General features: G+C 39.0%; 1 protein-coding gene across 6 annotated transcripts in view; it reads left to right on the top strand.

Annotated features, from left to right (window-relative positions):
• Window positions 1-23,352, top strand: part of cep162 (centrosomal protein 162) — a 41,565-nt gene extending 18,213 nt beyond the window's left edge. For 5 of the 6 annotated variants that reach the window (XM_066682577.1, XM_066682574.1, XM_066682578.1 and 2 more), the window contains 14 exons: window positions 2,543-2,694; window positions 2,816-2,965; window positions 4,497-4,634; window positions 5,243-5,355; window positions 7,433-7,538; window positions 7,655-7,781; window positions 7,875-8,038; window positions 9,811-9,915; window positions 10,249-10,494; window positions 16,626-17,269; window positions 17,991-18,132; window positions 19,935-20,033; window positions 21,164-21,298; window positions 21,727-23,352. In XM_066682577.1, the coding sequence (XP_066538674.1) occupies window positions 2,543-2,694; window positions 2,816-2,965; window positions 4,497-4,634; window positions 5,243-5,355; window positions 7,433-7,538; window positions 7,655-7,781; window positions 7,875-8,038; window positions 9,811-9,915; window positions 10,249-10,494; window positions 16,626-17,269; window positions 17,991-18,132; window positions 19,935-20,033; window positions 21,164-21,298; window positions 21,727-21,948 (2,543 nt within the window). In that variant the 3' untranslated portion in view covers window positions 21,949-23,352. The remainder of the gene's footprint in view (window positions 1-2,542; window positions 2,695-2,815; window positions 2,966-4,496; window positions 4,635-5,242; window positions 5,356-7,432; window positions 7,539-7,654; window positions 7,782-7,874; window positions 8,039-9,810; window positions 9,916-10,248; window positions 10,495-16,625; window positions 17,270-17,990; window positions 18,133-19,934; window positions 20,034-21,163; window positions 21,299-21,726) is intronic. The other variant, XM_066682579.1, reaches the window with a different exon arrangement.
• Window positions 23,353-23,892: the final 540 nt, after the last annotated feature.

Below are 23,892 nucleotides of genomic sequence, written 5' to 3'. Positions count from 1 at the left end.
TGATTCATTAAGAATATGAATTTAAAAAATGTAAAGGCATTTAAAACATTTAAAATAGCATTCATTCTTTCATTATCTGTAACTGCTTATCCAGTTCAGGGTCGCGATGGGTCCAGAGCCTACCTGGAATCATTGGGCACAAGGCGGGAATACACCCTGGAGGGGGCGCCAGTCCTTCACAGGGCAACACACACTCACACCTACGGACACTTTTGAGTCGCCAATTCACCTACCAACGTGTGTTTTTGGACTGTGGGAGGAAACCGGAGCACCCGGAGGAAACCCACACGGACACAGGGGGAATACACCAACTCCTCACAGACAGTCACCCGGAGCGGGAATCGAACCCACAACCTCCAGGTCCCTAGAGCTGTGTGACTGTGACACTACCTGCTGCATTTCAAATAGCAATAATATTAAATTCGTGATTAAAATCGTTCAAAGGGAATGATGCAATAAAACAAAAAAGAGTTCATTAGAATAAATGTTTAGAAGCTGTGCAAAAGCTAAAGTGCTGTTACAGAATAAAAAGTGAAGCGTACTTTAAACTGAACTGTAAGCTTCTCAATTAGGAATTTATTTAGTATTGTTTTAAAAGTTCCTGAAATTGGAGCATTTCTAATGTTCTCTGTGAACTGGTTCCATTTAAGAGCTGCACAGTAGCTTAACACTGCTACCCCATGTTTAGTTTTCATCTGAGGCAGGACTAACTGACTAGTTCTTAAAGATCTGAGAGTTCTGCTTGGCTCAGATCTCTGTAGCAGATCTGACAAATATGCTGGTCCTACACCAGCGTATTTATGCTCCTTTTTAAATTGAGGTTTTAAAAATAAGGTTTTGAGCTAGCTCTTTAGATTTAAGTGATCTTGAATCCAGATGTGCAGCTCTTGTGTCTCTCATGGCTGTTCCCAAATAGAATAATCTGTGTTTTATCTTCATTCAACTGCAAAATGTTGTCCTATCCAGTTAGAGATTTGCTCAAGGCCCTTATACAGTGAGTCATTTGGGGACAGCTGTGATACGACAGCCCATAATCTAGTAGTAATACCAATTTCCTTGAGACTTATTTTCTGATTAAATAGTGACATGAATTTGGATTTTAAAAATGTTTTTCTTTTCCCAATATATTTTAGAAAACAAAAATGCTTTCACCACTCTGTTTCCATCCATTTCCACTAAATACCTCAAATGAGATATCTCCATAAATCTCTCCTGGCAGCATAGAAGTATGAGTGATGACCAGACATATTGATGTAAAAGTGACATGAATTCCTCTCCTGCTGTGAATTGAATATGGAACTTCTATACAACATATAAACGTTTTCAAATTTGAACTGAATTTGTCAGATTCAACACATTTTAATGTTTACACAGCCTCAGGAATGACACATCTGTGTGATATATGAAGAAAAATAACAGGTTTGGGTTGTCTCTGCTGTGAGAATGTAATTTTTTAGTGGTTTTAAAGTAGAAGTATAGGTTTGTATTGGGGAAGATGTATTATATTGATGAAAGATGATCTTGGATCGTTTGTGTAGAATGTATCATTTAATGAGAGGTGAGTTTTGAATAAACTGAAGCCGGTTCAGCAGTATTACAGGGAGACAATTTAATGAGGAGCTGAAATAATCAATACAAGAGATAATGAAGGCAATCACCAGCAAGACTGCATCTCAGTTGCTGGCCGCAGTGCAGAGGTGAGCCGTAATGGACAGTTGTATGCTGTTTTGGGGAGTGAACTCATTTGGGATTCATATTTAAGTTGCTTCATCTGACAAATGCACCTTATCCACAGAGAGTTGGAGAATTTGGAATCTGTTTTTTGTTGCTGTTCATCCTATTTATTGATCAAAATTGTATGTGACAAGAAGAAAGACCAGTACAGATAATAATATTTTTCCCTTACAGTATATATTCAAATACAAGCCAGATTATTTCTAGAGTTAAGATTTGTGATAGAAAAGTTTATACTTTGTTTTATTTGTTTTTATCTGTAAGCACTCCCAGATCCAGAACCCACCCAGAATGAATAGACACGGGGCAGGAACACGGCCCAGACGATGCTAGTCCACTGTGCAATATCACAGTTCCTAGAAAAATATACATGGGTATATATATACTTCATTCATTCATTCATTATCTGTAAGCGCTTATCCAGTTCAGGGTCGCGGTGAGTCCAGAGCCTACCTGCAATCACTGGGGCAAAAGGCAGGAATACACCCTGGAGGGGGCGCCAGTCCTTCACAGGGCAACACACACACTCACTCACACCTACGGGGACATTTGAGTCGCCAATCCACCTAACAACGTGTGTTTTTTGGACCGTGGGAGGAAACCGGAGCACCCGGAGGAAACCCACGCAGACACAGAGAGAACACACCACACTCCTCACAGACAGTCAACCGGAGCAGGAATCAAACCCACAATCTCCAGGTCCCTGGAGCTGTGACACTACCTGCTGCACCACTGTGCCGCCCTATATATATATATATATATATATTCTTCTGAAGTTTTAAACCATTTTTTTTCTGGTTTTGTTTAGGTCTTGACACCGATTTGAGAATAAACAGTGAATTAATTTCCTCAGTCCAGTCCATTGCTGCCTTTTTACAACACCAAATTGAAGCAAATGGTATGAACGCTTGCTCTCCTGTCCCTTCACACAGCAGCACACAGCAGGCAACTACAGACAGAGTAAGTAAAGAGATTTTTTTTATCACTATCTGTGTAGAATAAGTTTCTTTACTACTTTGATTCACAGTTGGGGCATGATCTCATCTATTCTGTCTGTGATTTCTCTCTTATTCTCTTATAGAGTGATCTGGTCAAGGAAGCAGCTGCAGGCAGTGGTCAGGAACTGGCTCAAAGAGAGAGACAACAACTTCTCAGAGAAGAGCAGCTACATCAAGAGTATAGCCGGGAGATCAGCGCACTCAAACAGGAGAATTACAGTTTACAGAGCAAGGTCAGCACTTATAGCTGCTTCAGCTCTGCAAGTGCTCTGTTGAACTCAATTGTGGATAAGTAAAAGGACATTCAGTTAATAGTGTTCTAAGCTTAACACACACAAAAAAACAAGTAAAGTTCAGCTCCATGGTGGAGTGTAGAGTGTACAGTTTATTAGGTCCTAGCTCTAGTTTCCCAGACTTCTGTTAAATCTAAACCTACACGGGTGAATCAACATTGGCACTGCAGTTTATTCAAGGACATGTGGCTCTGATCATCACAAATTTAAAGGTATGTGAGCTAGCATTTATAAAGACACGCTTGGGTAGTCTTTAAATGGGACATATACAGTGGAGATGTTTTGTAAAGAGGAATGGTCCAAAATACCTTCAACCAGAATCCAGACTCTCATTGGAAGCCACTTCACTGACCTCTGTCATTACAGCCTCTACTGTTGATAATCCAGGCTCACCACTGCAGAAACCACACTATGTAACATTTGCAGAACCACCCCTGTCCCTCCCCTCTGCCTCTTCATTTAAAGACTGTGCTGTAAAAGTTAATTACACTCAGCAACACACTAGGAGCAGCCCAGGAGCAAAAATACCAAATACTACTTAGAGCTCCTTTAAGGCCTTTTGGGCCTTTTACGTTTGACAGGGTGAGAGTAAGAGGCAGTGATTGTGTTCTTTTATTTCCACATAATAGTCAAGCCTGTATGATGCAGGAAGGAGTGGTTATATTTAGCAGACCCGTGGAAAAGACACGGAAAGACTACGTGGAGCCGTGTGGTAAATAGGAAGAATAATTGAATGAACCTGCATTAACTCACTCGCCCTCATTTCTGTTTTTTTGCATTTTAAGCATGTTTTTCATGTTCCCTGTACAGTTTATGCTTTCTGAGGGCCATGGATGTTTACGGGCAGGCCTTGCAAAAGTGGTTGTCATGGTGTTCATTTCACCCACTGTGTTTTCCTGTGTGATAGTATGAATCTTTCATGCCTTAGAATGAGCCCTGGAATACAGGTATTGGACCCAAGATGAAGCACTACAAAGCTTTCCGTGCCACTATTCCTCTACACTTTAACATCTCCGCAAATATCTCATCCATATATGGAAGAGCTAGTTCCAGCGTTTATTTGTCCTGTGGCAAAGCCTGGTTACAACACGGACAGACACGAGGCATAAAGACCACTTACAGATTAAAAGTGAATAATGATGATCTCGTAGCAGCACATGTCAAGGTTTGGGATGTAAGAGTAAGGTTGACACTTCATTAAGGCGTTATGACTGTGGCCCTATGCTTTAGTTTTCTGTGGAAAAGGGTTTGGTCTTCTATAAATGTTATTATCTATTTTATTAGGTAAGTATTTATCTCAGTATCGATACTTTTTCACCTCAGGCACCTTGTAGCTCATCAATGAAAAATGTCTCTTTCTTCCTGCAGAAGGCAGTATGATTATGGGATGTTTTATGTGTTGTGTGCACATGCATGTTACTCTAGTGTGAGAGATGTTTCCTAACAGAATAATTGTTTTTTTTTTCTTCAGTTGCACAGCCTAGAAGAGGCCAGTAAGAAGCAACAGTGGAGATTTGGTGAAGCTTCAGACCCAGTGACAGAGGAGAAACTCAAACAAATTGAGAAAGACATGAAAGAGCAAGAGAATCTGATTCAGGGCTATCAACTAGTAAGCTGATTCCGCTCTCTCTCCAACTCCTTTTGCCTACAAAAATCACATATGCATTAAGATAGTGTGGGTGGCTGGATTCATTTTCTATCTTCTCTCTTAGCCAGAGGGTCAAGTGCATCCTTTTAGTGAGTCCTGGCACTGCTGACTTGAAGCTTTGAAGTAATCGATGTAGGTTTAAGTCAGATTTGTGTGTGTATATGAACTAGATCATTCCACAGTTGTTTTAGAGTTGCTATTGTGATGTTACACAGATCAAAAATGTAAAAATGCTGGAGTTATTTCTAGGGGATCATCTCTTACACTGTATTCATAAATCAGTAATTTAGCTCACGGCTGAATCGATCTCTATTGTGTATAGTTCTGGGCAGAAGTCAAAGAGCACCATTTTCTGCCTTTTTTTCCAGCTAAATATTCGATGAAATGTTATGTTCATGGTCAGAAAAAAGAAATACACATTAAATAAATAAATAAATAAATAAATAAAAATATCATGAATTTATTTCCAGAGGAATTTTCTCTTGTTTTTATAAAGCTTGGTTATTGTATTGTTGATTGATTTATTCTCTGCGGTGTGTTTACAGTGGTAAATATGTTTTACTCTGTAGGAGAACGAGAAGTTGTATACGCAGGTGAAGGCCCTCCAGATGCAGATTAAACAAAGTGAAGAGGCCATGTTCACAGAAAATCAACGACTGCTTTCTGATTTAGTCTTCACCAAGTGAGTCTATAATTAATACTTTCTTTAAACTCCAGGCCTTGTGTCTGCTTTTGTGTTACAGACACTTTTGCCTGGCGCATTTACATCTGTTAATGACTGCAATATAACAACTTTGAAAGTGTTACATGACAAATTTGGGATGCATTTTTTCATTGTACAACATCTTTAGGGGGGATAGGAACTCGCAGAAAGAAGTCTGAGTTTTGAGAAATGATATTGTGGTTTACACATTTAACAACTGAGCTGTTTTTTCTAATATAGGGCTGCACAATATACACTGTTTAAGCTTCAACGGTGTGCACAAGTGTAACAATCACATCACAGGGCATGCAGCGTCACATGGAGCACAGTGTGGGTGGGGCTGAGGGGGTGGGGCTGGTGTTTTTATCTGCATATCTACGTCATTTGACTTACTAAGAAACAGAAAAAGATGGACTCTTCAGTCTGAACAGAGCAGATGAGTGGAAGGGGGAGAAGCGAGGGGGGGGGTGCTAAGAAAGCAGAGAGAGCGAGAGAGACACTGCAGTGCTAAACAATTAAGACCACAGCTCTGTAGTATAAAGCTTCTCTTTTATTCCTGTAGTTTTTTTTTAATGAAGTTTACTTTTTAAAGAGGTTTCAGCAGGAAATAATAATACATCAAATGAACCATTGTGTCATTCGTGTTGATTCCCTGATGTGACATTGAAGGTTTCTTTGTTTAATCCTCTGTTTTAACCATGAGTACAAAGACCTACTTTCCTACTATTCATAGATGAAACCCTTATTTTGAGTAAGAGTAAGACACATTATTAATATCATATCATATTGGATCAATGACGATTTAAAATCACCGTGTATATGAAGTGTCTGTTATTTCCAATATCTTGCAGCCCTACTCCAAGGCGCTCGCTTGTAAAATTCTAGGCTGGACAGTAAGGACTGGTCAGTCCCAGTGTCCTATATGAGAGGACATGATTTTCTCCTGGTCCTGGAAAGAGGAAACATTTCAGCTTGGCAGTGTTTCTTGAAAAATACTGTATACCCAATAAGATTGCAGATTTATACACAAGCAGCTGACTCTGTGCAAACTCTGTGCCTGAATCTGACCCTTTATTTATACATCACTTGACATGGTATATAATTGTCTGTCAGCAAATGGGTGGTTTGTTGTCATGGCAATATTACTTCTCATGTTTTTTCACATCGCCACTGATGCTATAATATATGTTTATGATAGATGTGTATATTTAAGTGCTGTGGAAAATAATTAATATTTACCCACAGTAATCCAACTGTTATTGTAATGAAAGCAGGGCCTTGGTGACAAAAGGTCTAATGTGATTGAGTGCATCAATTTACCCAGAAAATAGCCACAATTTCACCCCATTACTCTGTTAATTGTCAGTCAATTAAAAAAAATTGTTTCTTAACATTTTTATAGATGTTTTCAAATTGTTTATAAGAGATTTAAAGGACCTTTGGGTAGTGGAAGATATGAGTAAATTAAAAATATAAGGAAGGGCCCTCGCAATGAAAGGGCAACAATGAAGCAATGCAAGGACATTTGAAATAGGCTTTTATTCTTAGTGCCAGTGAACCCTTGCAGCAGCATCCTATTTTAACTGCAGGTAGGACCATATCAACATGTATTCGCAGTATATAATAACAGTAATCAATGTTAAAGGAAATGGTTATCTCCTGCTAATGGAAAGAGAGAAAAGGTTTTAGAGTGCCATGTTCCTATGATGGAAAAATCCATATACCCCATAAAACTGAAGAATGCACTTCATCAACTGATACTATACAAGCTGTATGCCAGTATCAGACACTTTCCCTAGTGCTGTCTGTGTGTTTTGTAGATAAACATGTTCTGGAACTCATAGTGAGGTCTGAATTTTCTCTGTATACCACAGAGCCAATACCACATAAGCTAATGTTTTTTATGTTACTCAACAACCAAGGGTGCACAATGACACTGCAATATATCAATGTCTATAACTAATTGTTGGGTGCATCCCTATTCACAGAGAAACTTTATTTCTGCTGGCCTATCTAGTGCTTTATTATCCACCTCTAAACAAATGTGTCTTTTTAGGGAACAGTTAAAAAGGAGCAGTAAGCAGAAGACTGTTGGAAACATAGCTCCTGGAGACCAAGGATTCGGCGTTACTGAACTAACACTCCAGGCACAGGCTGCGCAGGTATGCTGCTCAGATGGAGATTCTTTATTCTGCTTTTATACTAGCTCAAGAAAAGTCTGATTTTGTCATGATATTTGGTATTCCTACTGTGTGTGTTTGTCTGTGTGTGTGAGAAGAAGAGGGAAGCCCAACTGCAGGAGGAAATCCACAGGCTAAAACAAGAGAAGCAGGCCCTTCAAGTGGACCTCCAGATGGTGAGAAAAGAGAGGGACTTGGCAAAAGCACAAGTCATCTATACTTCAGGTAGGCAAAGCTCTCAGTGTTGTGAACCGAAGGAGCACTTTGTTAAGCATATGCCATTTTGACAGAGTTGGCCTGCGGCTATGTATTTTTAAGGTGATAAGGGCTTTGAGCTGAAGCTTCTAGAGGAGAGGCATAAGGAGGAAGTGTCTGAGCTGAAAAAGAGATTACAGTGGTATGCTGAGAATCAGGAGCTGCTGGACAAAGATGCAGCCAGACTAAGAGCAGCTAATGCAGAGACACAGAAATTAACAGAGCAGGTAAGACCATAGCACTCAGTCCCATTAACACCTTGTCAGCCTGACCCTGGTATGTGTTTTGTTTTGTTTTATTTTATTATTTTTTTTTTTTTTCAGTGTACATTCTCAATTTTTTTTTACTGATGCATTTGTAAAAGAACTTCATATCTTTGAAATAACTACTAATTATTAATAATTAATTGAAATAATACGGCATTTTCTTATTTTATACATATTTTAATATTTAACCATTTCATTCCATCCATATTTGGGACTATACAGGGGGTCCTCGACTTACGACCTTGATCCGTTCCTACGTAGCGTCGTAAACCGATTTTCGGTGTAAGTTGGAACATACGTACATACTGTACGTAAATAACATACTGTAAGCACTTATCCTATCCTAACACAGTCCCGAGCCGCGTAACCGTGTATTCTTCCGCCGCGCACACCAAACACGAAGTTCGCGTTACGACGTTTACGACGCAAAACCATTTAAGTCGAAACAAGGCTTTATACAGTAAATGGGTGATGTGTCGTAACCACGAAACATCGTAACTCGGGACTGACGTAACCCGAGGACCTCCTGTATTTTTGAAGCGTTCATTATGAAATTTTAACACAGTATAAAGAGGAAAGTGTTATTAATGTATGCAAAAAAATAACAACACATTCATTATCTTAAGCGGACATGGTTAACACAGACAACACATTTTTTACGCAAAAAACAACAACAAAAAAATATGTTAACGCATTAAAGTTCACAGCCTGGAATTTCTGGCTTACGTTATGCCTTTTTATTTATTTTCTTAGCAACATCAATAAGCAAATACTAAGTAATATTGATTTGATAGCAGGCCAGGTTAATTATTCAGGTCAGTGGTTTCCAACCAAGCTTTAATACAACGCTAGTCAGGCTCTCAAGCGCACTGTTGGAAGCTCAGCCCAAGCTGGTTTGATGTTTTCTGTGTAGGAAGCATGATAATCGTATACTGGACACTGCACATATTGCCCTTTCTCATGGAAAAAAGTCCTCCCTCTCTTGTGCTCCAGAGGCTTCAAAGTCTTCTTCTGAACATTTGTTCACAAACTTTCATTTAACGGATACATAACAAATGCATACTGGGTATGGTCTTATGTAATATTTAAGTGATGTCTGTGTGGAAGACTTGCTTAAAAGCATTGAGTGCCGTTACTTTGGCAGTCCTTAAAGAGTTTTGCTTTCAGTAAACTCCCACAGTTTTGATGTGTTGGAATACTCACATCACACAGTAGTCTTTTAAATGATGCTCTCTGATTTGTGTGAGATAGCCATTCTGCTGTGCTTTATGAGCAGTACACAGTTTGGGTCTCTGATCCCCATGTAACGCCCACATGCTAGCTAGTTTAAATCTGAGTGTGAAAGCATCATTAAATTTATTACATAATGTTTTCATTTTTTTTTATATACACTGCAGCCTCAATCTGTATTGTTTGAGAAAAGCGTATACAGTGGTTCAAAGTCTGACATTTCTAATGAGGAACATAATTGTGTTATTATTTGCAGATGGCATATGGAAAAATCCATGCATAAATATATAGTAAATGCATGATCTTTCTGGCCACTAGTTTCATTCTCTGCCGTTTCTCTTTTGAAAATTTTCAGATGGTGTGCAGGAACCCTCAAACACTTATTTTTCTTTAATTCATGTTAATGCTTATTTGAGCTCAGGATGTGCTGTTTAAAGTGGTTTGAAATGCTGTTCATGTGGTACAGTGATTGTAGTGCACGCTCAGATTGCATCTTCTTGTAGGTGGAGAAGCTTAAGATAGAGGTCACCAAACGAGCCAACCTACAACAGAAGAAGGCGAAGGAGAGGGCTGGAGAGGCCAAGAGAATTCAAGACCTTGAGCGACAGGTTAGGAACAAGCTGCGGAGGATCTGTGCTCTGTACTCGGCTCCTGACGGGAGAGAAGCAGCTTTCTCATTTTGCCGTTTGCTCATTCAGGTCACATCTATCCTTTCTACTCCATCTCTAGAGCGCTGCGAAAATTGAGCCACAGACCATCTGCCTGCTCAAATCTCAGTCTCTCTCTCTCTCTCTCTCTCTCTCTCTCACAGGATTGAATAATCTTGTATTTTAAAACCCCAGAAATATACTGTAAATAATGTGAGAATATATTTGAATATATATAAACTGACACGATTTTGGCATAGTGCCATACCTCACATCCTCAAATCTCTTTCCCAGGTGAAAGAAATGGAGGAGATCCTGCGGCGTAGACACCCAAACTCCCTGCCGGCTCTGATCTACGCTGCAGCAGCTGCAGGTGGAGATGAGGGCGAAAGCAGCCGTCAAAACACAGCTCCTCAGTCCTCTCAGACAGTAGTTCTACTGGAAAGACGCATCCAGAGGCTGGAGGCTGAGCTGGAGGGCCGTGATGAAGAAACGAAGCGCTCTCTCAGAACCATGGAGCAACAGTTCCACAGAATCAAGGTATGAGTGTTGACAGTAGCTGTAAGGGCTAGACAGCTAATACAAAATCCTGAGAATTAACAAAGGTATTGCGAGTGATATCAATTTAGATAATTCATTCATTCAGATCCTGTAACTAATACATTCTGAGCAAGGTCTCAGTAGATGCAGAGCTGATCAGAAATCAGTGGGTGCAGGGCAAGAACATGCTATATACAGGGGGTCAGTCCATAACCAGCCATCAAAGACTCACCCAATCACTCTCAAACTCGCACCTGAAGGCAGTTTCACTCATCCAATGCACTTATGAATGTGTTTTTTGGAGTGTGGGAGGAAACCAGGGCACTGGGAGTACACCCATGCAGGCGAGGGACCTTTTAGACAGTGGATGGATTATATTTTATGAAATTTACATCCCTGTTTACTTCCCTTGCCTCTTTTCCTTGCATTAATGCTCCACCCCCTGAGCAAGTGAGGAGAGGAGACAGGGAAATGAGACCTCCTCTCCGTCATGGCTTTAATCATCCGTGAATGGGCTTAAGGATTCTACACTGTGTTTTAACTGATTTTTACATTGGCACGATTCATTTAAATAAAATGCACAATTTTACTGAGGTTTATTAACCTTTGACAGTGCCCTGCCAATAAAGTGTCAGTCCTTACGTTTGGGAATTAGAGACTTCTTTGGTTGAGCTGTGGCGCAGTCTCCTTTCAGAGCAGATGGATCTAATGAATATTCAGAGAGAGCTCAGGGAAAACTTAAGAAATATCTCAGAGGATGTAAGACAATAATTTACCATTATCTACTCGTCATTCTCCATCAATATTATTGTAGTTTAGATTGAAACAGTTTCTATGTAGATACACATTTCACTGTCTACAGGACAAGACCATGTATATTCACTACAATAGTACATTTCATACATTGAAGGTAAATGTATGTTTCATTTTAATATAAGTTAATGTAGAAAATTTGCTGTGTGAAATTGTGTTTTTGAGGTTGTTGTTTTGTTCCTTTTATAATTAAATAATGTCACAATGCAGACAGCAGTTATGTCCAAAATGGAGTCTCCAGGATTTCTGTGAAGCTTTCTAGTTTTAGCCTTGGCTGTTACTTGTGAACATTAATCTAACATAATATGAGCCAGAAGCCCAGTATGACTTTTATTATCCAAAAAAATCATAATTATCTGTATAATATCCATATATTATTTAGATTTACATTATATTCCATATTATTATTATTAGTAATAATGTAAAATCTAGTTTGCAGATTGGCGACTCAAATGTGTCCGCAGGTATGTGTGTGTGTCTGTGTTGCCCTGTGAAGGACTGGTGCCCCCTCCAGGGTGTATTCCCGCCTTGCGCCCAATGATTCCAGGTAGGCTCTGGACCCATCGCGACCCTGAACTGGATAAGGGTTACAGATAATGAATGAATGAAAAACAGTGAGACAACCACACACAAACAAACAAACAAACAAACTCGCGAGCAGTGCGCTGGTCACAGTGCCCAGGGAGAGCAGAATGACTTTACATTTGAATGATCTGCATCCGTCATTCACACAAGAAAACGGCAGTGATCTTATACTTTTGTGGCCAGGGACAAAGATGCATTTTTACTTTTACCAAGGACGTTTACACTCTGATGTTTTATGACGCTACCATGTAATCTTAACCATTTAAAATGCACCTGAGGTGGTGATGAGGCAGAACTAATTGCCCACTGCTGTTGCACATCTTACATGTGGTTACAGCTGTCACCAGACAAGTATTAAGGTTATTAAAGCACTAAAGGATTATCATACAGATACAACTAAGACCATTACAGGAAAGTGTGACTATTATTAATTAAGAAATTATGTTAAGAAAATATAAAAGAGCACCACAATTATAATTCTTTAAAGATCATTTTAGTAAGGGTCGCCATATGTTATATTACTTGCCAATTAACTGGACGGTGTGATGTCCTTTCAACGTCATACCCTCTCCATCCTGACACAGACATGTTTGAATGGCTGACTTCTGAATGGGTCCAGGTTCAGAAAATCACTTAAACTATACTCAGTGTCTGTCATTGTACAGGAACACTATCCGATCTAGTTAACGTTATGCTGTTTAGGTAGCGCCTTTCTGTATATTCGCCCGTCATGATTACGTCATGACGGACAGCAGCTGTTCCCTGGCTTCCTGTAGCTACCTACTTCAAGTTTAAAACCCTCATGCTTGCCTACAAAACCAAGAACAGACCAACTCCTCCCTACCTTAGAGCAATGGTCAAGAGTCGGGCTGAACCTCGAGCTCTTCAAGCTTCAAGTACAGCTCAACTTGACCCGCCGTCCCTAAAGTCACATGGAGGACTAGCGTCAAGACTCTTCTCGGTCCTGGCGCCCAGATGGTGGAATGAACTTCCACTGGGTGTCCAAACAGCCGACTCTCTTACGGTCTTCAAGCGCAGACTGAAGACCCATCTCTTTGTGACATACTTAAGTGAGCACTAATCTGAGTGCTCATCATAACAGACTGTTTTTCCACTTATACTGCACTTAACTCCTTTCTTTCTAGGTATGAGCAGTGACTAGTTTTTCATTCTAGGTTTGAGCACTGAGTAGATTGTATTGTGTATTGCACTTATTACATTTTGTTTTTTCTAGGTATCAGCACTGGTCCTTGTTTTGGCAAATATCTGAGCTCAGAGGGAGTTTGGATAGTAACCTATTTGTACTAGCTAGGATACACGTTCTGTCTGAACACCTAAGCACTTTAGTGAGTCGCTCTGAATGTATCTGCTAAATGCTGTAGATGTGAATGTTCCACAGAATCTGAAGAAGCTAGGACAAAAGAGGCAGGGCCAAAAGGCCAATGGTGTTGCTCATTAATGACTGCAGCTTTAACCAAACACATTTAATGAAAACAAAGAGGGCAGTTATACCATCAACATGGTAGAAACAAATGAGATTCCTTGCTCTGTGATTAAAAATGGGTGGGTTTATGATATGTGGGCAGACCTAGGCCACATGAACCCACCACAGAGAACCTGTTTTTTTTAGCTGCACAATTTTAGAAAGACTAGTTAAAAAATGCAAGTAACGTTCTAGTGTTGATGCTGGAAGGGAGACTCAGCAAGCTGGGTTTTCTTGGAAAAGTATAGAGCCTTATCATTTTACTTGAAATCAGTTCTGTGTAGCACAAACGAGAATGCTGTTCTACAAAATTTGTAATGGTGGTGGTGGTGATGCTTTTAATTCAGATGCATCACAGGACTTCAGGGGAAAACAGCTGAATTAATACAGTCAGGAGTAATAACATGAGTCTGGTTTTCTAAATAAAAGATTTTCCGGTGCTGCTGTGCTGTTTCCTCGTAGCCCTGATAAGGGGAAAACGTAGTTTATACCGACTGCCAGAGGAGCAAACGGTCATCTTTTGTGCTTTTCTCAGTCATTCATGATTCAAACCACTGTGATGCTTTACAGGAGCAGGTTGTTGCCATAGAAACCAAGTTTATTTTATGGCATACAGCACAGGGCAATTTCTGAATGTGTCTCCTTTTCTCCATGGACATGTGTATCTGTGATGTGATCTGCAAGAACTACTCACAAACAAACATTACCATAATACTAGTAAATCATAAATTAGCTGCTTAAATAAAAGCAAAAGAAATTTCACTTTAAGGTATCACTTTAAATCTTTAACAGAAAGATAATATCGATAATATAATAGCAGTAACCTGAGCAGTACAGTATGCTTTCCCTCAGATAATCTCAGTAGATCTCCAGTGGCCAGTTGAAAAGCTTCTCAAAGGAATCAGTTCCTGCCTGAGATTAATGATCTGAGAGAATAATGCCCGTGATGGCTTTGTTTCGGATTTTGTCATCGTTTGAAGGCTAGTCAAAGTGCATTATCTCATATTTGTGGCTGTAAGAAAAGAAAAGGATGTTGTGAATAAGTAATCTAATAACTGGACTGAGCCAGTCGAGTGTATGCAGCTCAAAAATAGCACAAACTTAATCAATGATGTTAACTTATGTTGTTACATAATTACTGAATGAATAATTAGTTGTTCATTTAACATCAGAAATAAATATTTACAGGAATTTCACACTTTTTCGCACCTAGATCCAAAACCTTTGATATTGAAAACTCCCAGAGAATAGTTAATGTACTGTTTATTTCAAACTCATTTTCAGAGGGCCACATCAGCGTAATGGTTGCCCTCAAAGGGCCAGATGTAACTGTAAGACCGTATAAATGTAACCAAGTGTAATGTAGAATAAATGTAAGTGCTCCTTAATGTTAAATAACTCTGAATTTATTACTTATTCAACTTGTAAATATTTGCATAGATATAAAAGTTTGCTTGTTGCTCTGTTAATAACATAAATCCTGTTCATTTGTCAGATTAAGAAACTCATTACTCCATCAATCAATGATCAAACTATCCAAGTGAATAAAGTAAAATATCATCAAACACAAGTTATGACCTTCAGCACACACTGCTTCAAAGATTCACCCCCTGAAAAAGACGTAGACGTGCGAGTGATTTCCTCAGCTACAATAAAGCTAGCTTTCACAGCTGCGTGGTTTTGGGCCGTAACTCTTGTGAACATATTCCACTGCGATCACAGTTTGCCTTTTAATTCTTGTACAATTTGTTGCTTTTCTTGAAGGCTAACTTTGGCGTACTGAGCTCCGTGTGTGGTATCAAAGTGCTGACGTAAATTACTCCTTGACAACTGCCACAGCCTCAACACAAAAGACATACCGGTTTTTCTCCTTGAACCACAAACATGTATCGCCTTCCCATCTCTCTTCAAACTGTCTTCCATTGGCATTAATTTGTTTTTCCTGGACATTTTGGAATCAATATTTGTAGCTATTTCTTAATTCCACTTGTTGAAAAAATCACATCGAAGAGGATCCACTGTGATCTAGTGGTGGAATGTTGTCACTTGGCAGGCAACATAATCGGGGAATGCATTGTGGGAAATGTAGTTTAAGGTCAATGCATGCTTTAGAATTAGTGGCGGAATAATTAATAATTAAGTCTAAAAGCGTGCAGTTTTTTTTGGTTAACCAGGTGCTCAACAAGTCCTAGGAGTCTGGATATTATTAGACGTTCTGAACCTCGATTTCAGACACACATTTTAGATATTTTTACCTCATTTTGCTTTCTTTTTTTTTCACCATCATTTTAACATTGTACTGTTGTTGTGTTTGGTTGTTTTCAGTGGTATGACTTCATAGTAAATAAATATGGGGTGATATGAGACTTTTTTACCTCTCATGCAGTGATCCAGTAATAACTGGTGTATTATGTATAGAAATATGCTGTATGTGTTTATTAGTTTTTACATTAATGTTCCTGTGTCGTCATACTGAACTCATCATGAAAGCTGTACAAGCAGGCTGAGTAAAAGACTATGCAGTGGAAATTGAACATCTATTTAAAGCTATAAATGCAGAGCACTTTAACCTTATTGGAGTGCTTCATGCTTCCATCTGCTTGTGACATCTTTTCCCCATATTAATTTATTACTCAGTGTTTTTCCCCCTCCCCATATATCAGTGTCTTCAAAAATCCATTTATTCTTTAGAGCTGTAACACAAACCCAGAGGAAATAATTGTTGTTTCTAGAATGATTACCCAGAAATGCTGTATGTACAGTTTAAAATGCATTTAATATGTAAAGTTATCAAGGTATTTTTTCTTTCGAAGTGTATAGCGTATTTTAAAATCTACACGTAATATAGAATATGGTACATTTATGTTCTCTAACTAATAGTACAGGAATGTACCCTTGAGTGACAGCAAAGTAACACCACAGTGGCTGTTTTTCTGACAGTGTACATCACTCAAACTTCATAGTCAGTGTGTTGTAGTAAATTGCTCCAAAAAATGTGTTCTGAGAATCGTGGCAAGGGTTTTTTTATTTCTTCAGCTTTACAGAAGTATAAAGATAAATTTGGTCAACAGTCTGACAGTCTTTCTGTGAAGCATGAAGAATTAAAGTAGTTGCTGAAGAACATTAACCTTGTTTTGCCATTTTCTTTTGCTTTCAAAAACGATTGCAGTTTTTAAGAGGGCTTTTCATTTGTTCAAACTGCAATTTATTTTATTGTCCAGATCTTTCAAATCTCTCTCTCTCTCTCTAGCTCCAATATGAGCAGCAGATTTCAGAGTTGGAAAAACAGTTAGCTGACCATAAATACCCTCAGGAATCAGGCCCCCGTGCTGATCTGCTTCAAGAGGAACTGGTGCAGTTGAAGGAGGCCCACCAGAGCCAAGTGAATTCTCTGAAGGCTGAGGTGGCCTCTCTGCAGGAGCAAGTCCAGCAGGCTCATTCCCACAGAGAGACCACTTCAGAGAAGCCTTGCCACAGCCCCTCCAGACACCAGCGACAAGCAGAAGAGGCGCAAGGGGCTCGAATAGATCGCCTGACCCAGGAACTTTCCGCTAAGAGCCGCACCATCCAGGAGCTGCACCGCACTGTAGAGCGGCTTCAGAGAGAGAGGAGAACGATGCTTTCGGTCCCGAGGGGCAATGGGTCTGGTGTGAAGTCCAAACAACACCACCCAAGTCCAGCCAAAGATCCAGTTCCGGTCTACACAGACCCTTTTCCCTCCACTCAGGATGAGAAAGACTACCAGCCCAAGGCTTTCTCAGGATCCCACATTTCTGAGGTGCAGCAGGAGAACGACAGATTGAGGCTCAGACAGGAACAGCTGGCTCTGCAGTGGGAGCAAGAGAAGATCACACTACACGCAGCTGTTACACAAGCACGTGATGAACTCCACAGGTTGGTAATTGGGGAAGGATTTATTGGTGTTAAGTATCAGGAGATGTAATATAGCCATTTTGTTTACAAACCAATGACCAAATATTTGCTGATTTTTCTGGATTTTCTCTGTTGTATTTTTGAAAGAGTTCAATAATTATTAAAATTGTGTATATCTAAGGGGCAAAGTTGTATCCAGCCTGAAATGGGTAAAGTTCGCCAGCCTGAAATAAAGAACCAAGAAAATGCCTTATTCATTTAGGTTGACGTTATATTCACAAACCAGTTAAAAGTTTATTATTGTTGGGTAAAACAATACGTTTACATCTGCCGTACAACATGTTCTGCATTACAATAGGGACTTCATATCAACAGAAAAACATGGGCATGTTTGCTGCCTAAAGACACTGTGCTGTTGTTGAAGAACAATGAATTCTCTTCTGTATCTTTTCATCTGTTCATGAGCTGAAGCTCAAACATAATCAGGTTATGTGGAAACACTCTACAGCTGAAAAGAATATCCACACCTGAATGGCTCAATAGTAAACACTCGTTTTAGACTGGCCTTGTCGAAGTCCTTCTGTGGACTGACCTCAAAAGCAGTTCATGCTCAGGATAATTAAAGCAGTTCTGCAAAAAAGAGTTGGCTTATATGTCCCTAAATCATAGAGAATAGCAGTAATGTGATTACAATGTAACCACCCTTGTTTGCTATTTTTATTAAGTTGTGCTATGACCTTAGGGTTCAGGAGCGCAGTCGGGAGCAGCTTGCTTTGCTCAAGGCAGAACACCAGAGAGATAAAGAACATCTAGTGGCTCGTCATGCCCTTGAGCACTCGTCTTCCAAAGTGGCTGAACTCACAAATCAGTTGAAAACTCAAGAGGTTAGTGTCTGCATTTGGTTTTTTGTTTTTTTTTTCCATCTTAGAACTTGCTGATTATCAACCCACAGAAAAAAGATGTCCTTCTGGTTTTCTTCCAGTGTTCCTCAGAGATCACAGAAAACTGGAGAAACGTAAAAACAGCAAAGAAATTTCAAAAACAAGATCTTGTATATAATATTGAGTACTTTGATTATTATGTCTGTTGATGAGATATCTTTTCTCCCACTTATATCTGATAGAAGTGTCTGGACAGTGTCCGGATAGAAGTCTTTCACTGTGACATTAGCCAGTCCTAAGGGCAAAGCTGGAAAACACAAAACCTGCTATTTTCACAATGACAGGCGGAAATTACCCCAGAGTCTTAAGGGTTATAGAGAAGGGAAGTGTTGACTTACCCATGTTTATACCTTGACAAAAGGAGAAACACTTACCCATGATTTCATAGGGGCACAAATAAGGAAGCAGAGTTAAAAGACTATGTTTAAACGTTTTGGTGGCCACAATTTTTGGATTTCCTGATTAACGAACAAATAGGGAAGGTTCACAATATTCTGATTAATATGTTGTTACAGTAAAGTGCACTGAAAGAACTCTCAAGAACCATTTCTCCTCTGCTGAAAGGTTTTCTGTTTGAAGATATGAGAATTTGTTCTGATTGCCCCTGCTCTGGGAGCTAAACAAACAAAACCCCACGTGGCACCATAACTCAAGCTAAATAGCAGTTTATCCACCACTATGCTGCTGATTATGAATAAAACTCCTCTTTATACTGTTCAGCACATCACATTAATTTTCCCTCACCTTATTAATGTTGCAGAACATTGTTTGTAAAGTGTGTATGATGTTTGTGGCACTATTCACAGAGCTGCTGGATTCAAACCACATTCAAACATGACCCCATGCTGGGCAAAATCCCAAGAACATTTAGTAGAAAATTTGTTTGTGTGTGAGAGTTGTTTCTGTTCCTCAGGAATCCGTAAATGTACATTTACGTTAACCACATAAACTGTTTAAAAGTGCCCTCAACGTTACAACAGTGGCCTTACAGTGTAAAAGTTTTCTAAAGCCCTATTTTGGTGGAATTAGATTTGCATGGGGAGGAATTCTATTCATATATATTTACAGCTGATTCACTCGGGAAAAGAAATGGGAATGTCTATTCAAATTGTCCACTGCTGCCAGGGCTAAGAAACCAAAAACAATCAGTGTAACTGGAAGTCTTAGAATAGCCTGCCAACCAGAAATATCTTGCCAAAACATCCTGTAGCTGTAAACTCACCACTGATGAAGCATGATGATTATTACAACGGATATTATAGTTGGCTCATAGTAGTAATGGCTTTGAAATTTGGCAGGCCACGTGTTTATAACTCATTTATCGTTCTACATAATGCTGCACTCTTCAAGTGCTTCCATCCTTAAGCATCCTTTTTGCAGTATTTGTACATGTCAGTTCAAGCAGGATGACTTTGATCTGGGTTAGTTTTCCAGAGTGTCTTATAGTACGTGGAAGGATCTTGAGCCTTCGCTGAAGAAAGAGCACAGAAAATGACTGGTATTACTTATGAGCGAGACTAAAATAACATATGCATTACTCCATCTCCTCAAGTTAAACTATTCATGTTTGCTGCAGTGACACCGATGTCAGGATGCTATTAGTGTGTGTTTCGCTCGTACAGATGTGCTTACAATTCGTGTAATCTGATATAATCTGATATAAGGGATATAAGTTTTGCATAGTGTTGTATGTTAGTATTTTTTTGTATAATGTGTGTATGTTTATATGTGTTTGTATATTACAGATCATGGTGCTACATTTACAGGAGCAGCTGAAGGGCTTGCTCAGCACTAAAGATGCTCTTGCTATGTCTAAACTCAGAGAAGAGACTTTACAGAACCAGGTAGAAACGTTATATTCATCTTCCAACATCAGTGCTCTGAACCTACAAGAATATTTATTGCATACAGCCTTTCATTCAAGGACTAGATTTTCACTATTTTTATTCAACTCTCACTTAAGAAACTTTCATAGATATAAAGAATGTTCAGCATTGATTTCACTTAGTACTTATCTAATCTTTGGCCATAAGTAAAAGCTCAGGGATCTCTGAAGGTTGCCTTGAGCAATGACCAGGGGTCAAGACAGCATAATAGCCCCTGCTCTCTCTGGGTGGGTCTAACGGCTGTACCATTTCTGCATCATTCAGAGCACAGCTCGCCAACATGAGGCTATAAGCGGGGTTAAATTTCATATTAAAACACCTAGTAAATTTAGATGTTTTGTACCGTGGGACCCCAGTGATATTTAAATGTGATTGATGATTGTAACCCAAAAAAAACGTTTTATGAAATTCAGAAAATGTTTCCTCACAGTTTGCTAGCTCTCTGGTCTCTTTTGCGTACTCAGAACAGGTGTTATGTGTTTATGAAGCCCCGGCGTCAGTAAATGGCCAAACAAAATGAAAAAGAACACTTTCTCATTTGGGAATGCTAGGCTTTCACTCACTCTATGCTCCCAGCAGTAAAAAGACATCTGGGCTTTCTTTAGACAACAGAGAGCACTCCCAATGTTGAAAAGCACAAGCAGAGATGAGGATATTACTCTTTTTCTGCTCCATAGGTGGGTAATATTGGCTTGGTTTTGCTCTTTCAGATCATTTACAGTTGAAATGTCTCCAAATTTGGGAGACCGCTAACGGCATGAAAGTAAAAGGCCCTGTAAAAGAAGTAAAAGAACTCCTGCTGACTTCATAGAGTTTCATTAAATTACAACTCAGAACTTATGTGCAGAACACTGTGCAAGAATCCATTGAGCTGTGCTGTGATCATCAGCAGCTGCAAGCAAAAGCATATAATTTGTTGACATTTGCAACATTTCCAAGTAGATAATTAAGGATAAAGGGTCTCGGTCAAAAATAAAAAATACCAATTAGCCAAAGCTAATATCATCTCTTTGACAGACCTCATTTTTTTTTTCGCAGTTAACTACTTCCTTGTTTATTTTTTCTTTGTATCTGTGTGTGGGGTTTAGCTGGCTAAGCTCTTAGAAGAGCTAAAACAGGCAAAAGAAGCCCACAGTCCTGAGCTGAAACACTTCACCAGTCTAGAGCAAAAAATCCACACCATGGAGCTTCGATACAATCAGCGAGAGCAGGAACTACAGCAGGTATGTGCAGCATACAGGTCACAGGTTAATATTGAGATTCATGTTTTATGTAATGCAAATTTTATTTTAACTATTGTATTAAATTCCAATATATTTTGAACACTTTCACATAATTTGTAAGAAATGACACAATTTTGGATGTGCCCAACAGAGCATGCTATATATTAGAACAACAGAGAATGCTATATATTATTAATAATGTAAATGGTACCAAATCAGTATTAGAAATGTTTTAATCAGATTTTGTGGCATAATATTATTCATTCCTTCACTCTCTGTAACTGCTTACACAGTTCAGGGTTGCGGTGGGTCTGGAGCCTACCCCTACACTCTCTCACCTGTGGGCACTTTTGAGAAGCCAATCCTACTAACGACGTGTGTTTTTGGACCGTCTGTGGAATCTCTAATTTTTTAATATTTTGTTTCAGGTGATAGCTCAGACCCGGTTTGTGGTGGAGCAGGAGCAGCAGGCTGAAGTGACCCGCTGGAAGAAGTTAGCTCAAAGTAAAAGCAGTGAGCTGGAGACCTTTAGACTGGAACTGGACTCTATCCTGGACGTGCTTCGAGAGCTCCAGAGACAGGGCGTGGTCATCCCTGCCTCAAAACACCCTTCTGCGGCTGGTTTTGTTTTTCGGCCCCTCAGATCCTGACTTAATTTTTCCGTTTTAAAACGCTTACTCTCAGGTATGTTGTGGATCCAGTTTGGATGACATCTACTGCATAACTTTTCTCAGAATTGGGCTTTCTTATATTTTCTTGTTTGGCATTAATACTGGAACACGTTTCACTGTATTATAATAACACAAGTGCTTCCAAGGACAAATATTATTGAACAGACATATAAAGAGTGTTAGGACTGAGTAAATGGCATGTCAGAGATTCTATTTTTCGTTCCACTAATAGTTGCTACTGTGTGTGTGCCTGCTCACATTTCCACAGATGCAGTGTCTCAGTGTGGTGTCCACTTGGCCCTGAGCAGTCAGTTTAGGGAAAAACGCTAAACTAATGGAGGTAAAATGTAACTCATACATGGAGTGTGCAATAATCAGACCATTCTACATTTAAGTAATTCCAAGTCAAAAAAGCCATTAAGTCATTTTTCAGGAGTTAAGCCCCTTGCACAAGGAAGGGCATGACAATTCAACACATGGTTAAAAGATAAAGAGAAAATGGATGTGTAGTTAAAGCGTCAGATTTATAGTTAAAGCTTTCACTTTGACAAATGGCAGAGTACCAAGCTCCAATCCTGCCTGAGATGTAAAAAAAAATCTGTCCATCTTTTTAGTGTTAGATAACAATGTAGCACTATGGGTCTTAAATGATGTACGTCTGTAAGTGAGAGAAAGAAACAGACAAAAGAGAAGAAAATGTGTAAGGCTGTTCTCACATTCAGGATTACCGAGTGGTTTTGGGATGACAAAAGAAAAGGCAAAAAAAAATTTGGAGGTGTGAAAAAGATCCTTACAGATTTCATGAAAAAAATACACAATCCTCTATTCAAAAGAATCAAAGCTAATTCCTTTCAAAAACAATAAAAGCAGAGATAAAGGCGAAATGAAGACACGCCGCTGAACAATACTGAAAAAAAAAAAAACGATGATTTCTTTGGCCGTTTGTCTCATTTCCTCTTAAATAACATCTGCTTTGTTCCTGGAAATGAAAAACATGTATCTTGTATTTAGAGGCGGTTTTGACAGGAAATTTAAAAAACAGTGTTTAATGTCTCAGATCTTTAAAGAATATCGCTGCTTGAGACTTGTGCCTTTGTCTGTAAAAGTAACCATCATCTAAATGACATCTACAGCAATCCTAGAGTCACTGAGAGACCGTATCTGAAACAGTGAGAACTTCTCCAGACCAAAGACAGCCGTTACACATTGCTCTCTAATTTAATTTCCATTTGACACACGTCATAATTTGATTAGCAGACTTTGTTTACAGGAGATTTGAAATTAATGTCACAGTTATGTAATTTGCACGAAGCAGTTTTTTTTTCCAAAGTAGATTATTTAAATATTTATTAATGTATTGTGCTCATTATTTATTGACATTAAAATGAAGATGTTGTTTTTATTAAAAGTCTATCATTTGGTGGCTCTATCTACAGCTTTAAAATTTGCAAAAGACGTTCGTTACAAAACCCATAGTCTCCAATGATGCAGGCTTTTTCGTTAGTTTGTGTTCTTCCACCTTGTTTAGCAGTTTTAAACTATTAATCTTATAAATATCTTCACTATATCACTGGTCATTTTTTAAATTTCACTAATTTTTGCTAATTTGATTTGGGCAATAATTCTTAATCTCTGATGGGGGATGGGGTAATTTTTCCTCATTTATAGAACATTAACCCTCAAGCAAAGTTGTATTTTACAGTTAGCATGTTGCTACATGTAACTTTATAACGAAGTGTGCGCTCCTGTGTCCTTATGTGGTTTGTCCCTCATTCAAACATAATTACACACTCAGAGTGCTTCTTTGGTTGTCAGAACATTCTAGAGTCATATTCAAACTGTCCATCAACGTTCAGAATTAACAGCTAAATGGATGCTGTACTTCAGCTTGATTAGCATTTAGCGTTAAGCTGTTTGACATGC

Source organism: Hoplias malabaricus, chromosome 10 (genome assembly GCF_029633855.1).
Source record: "Hoplias malabaricus isolate fHopMal1 chromosome 10, fHopMal1.hap1, whole genome shotgun sequence".
NCBI classification, from domain to species: Eukaryota; Metazoa; Chordata; class Actinopteri; order Characiformes; family Erythrinidae; genus Hoplias; species Hoplias malabaricus.
Note: the sequence above shows the minus strand (reverse complement) of the source record. Positions and strands in the feature narration are given on the sequence as shown.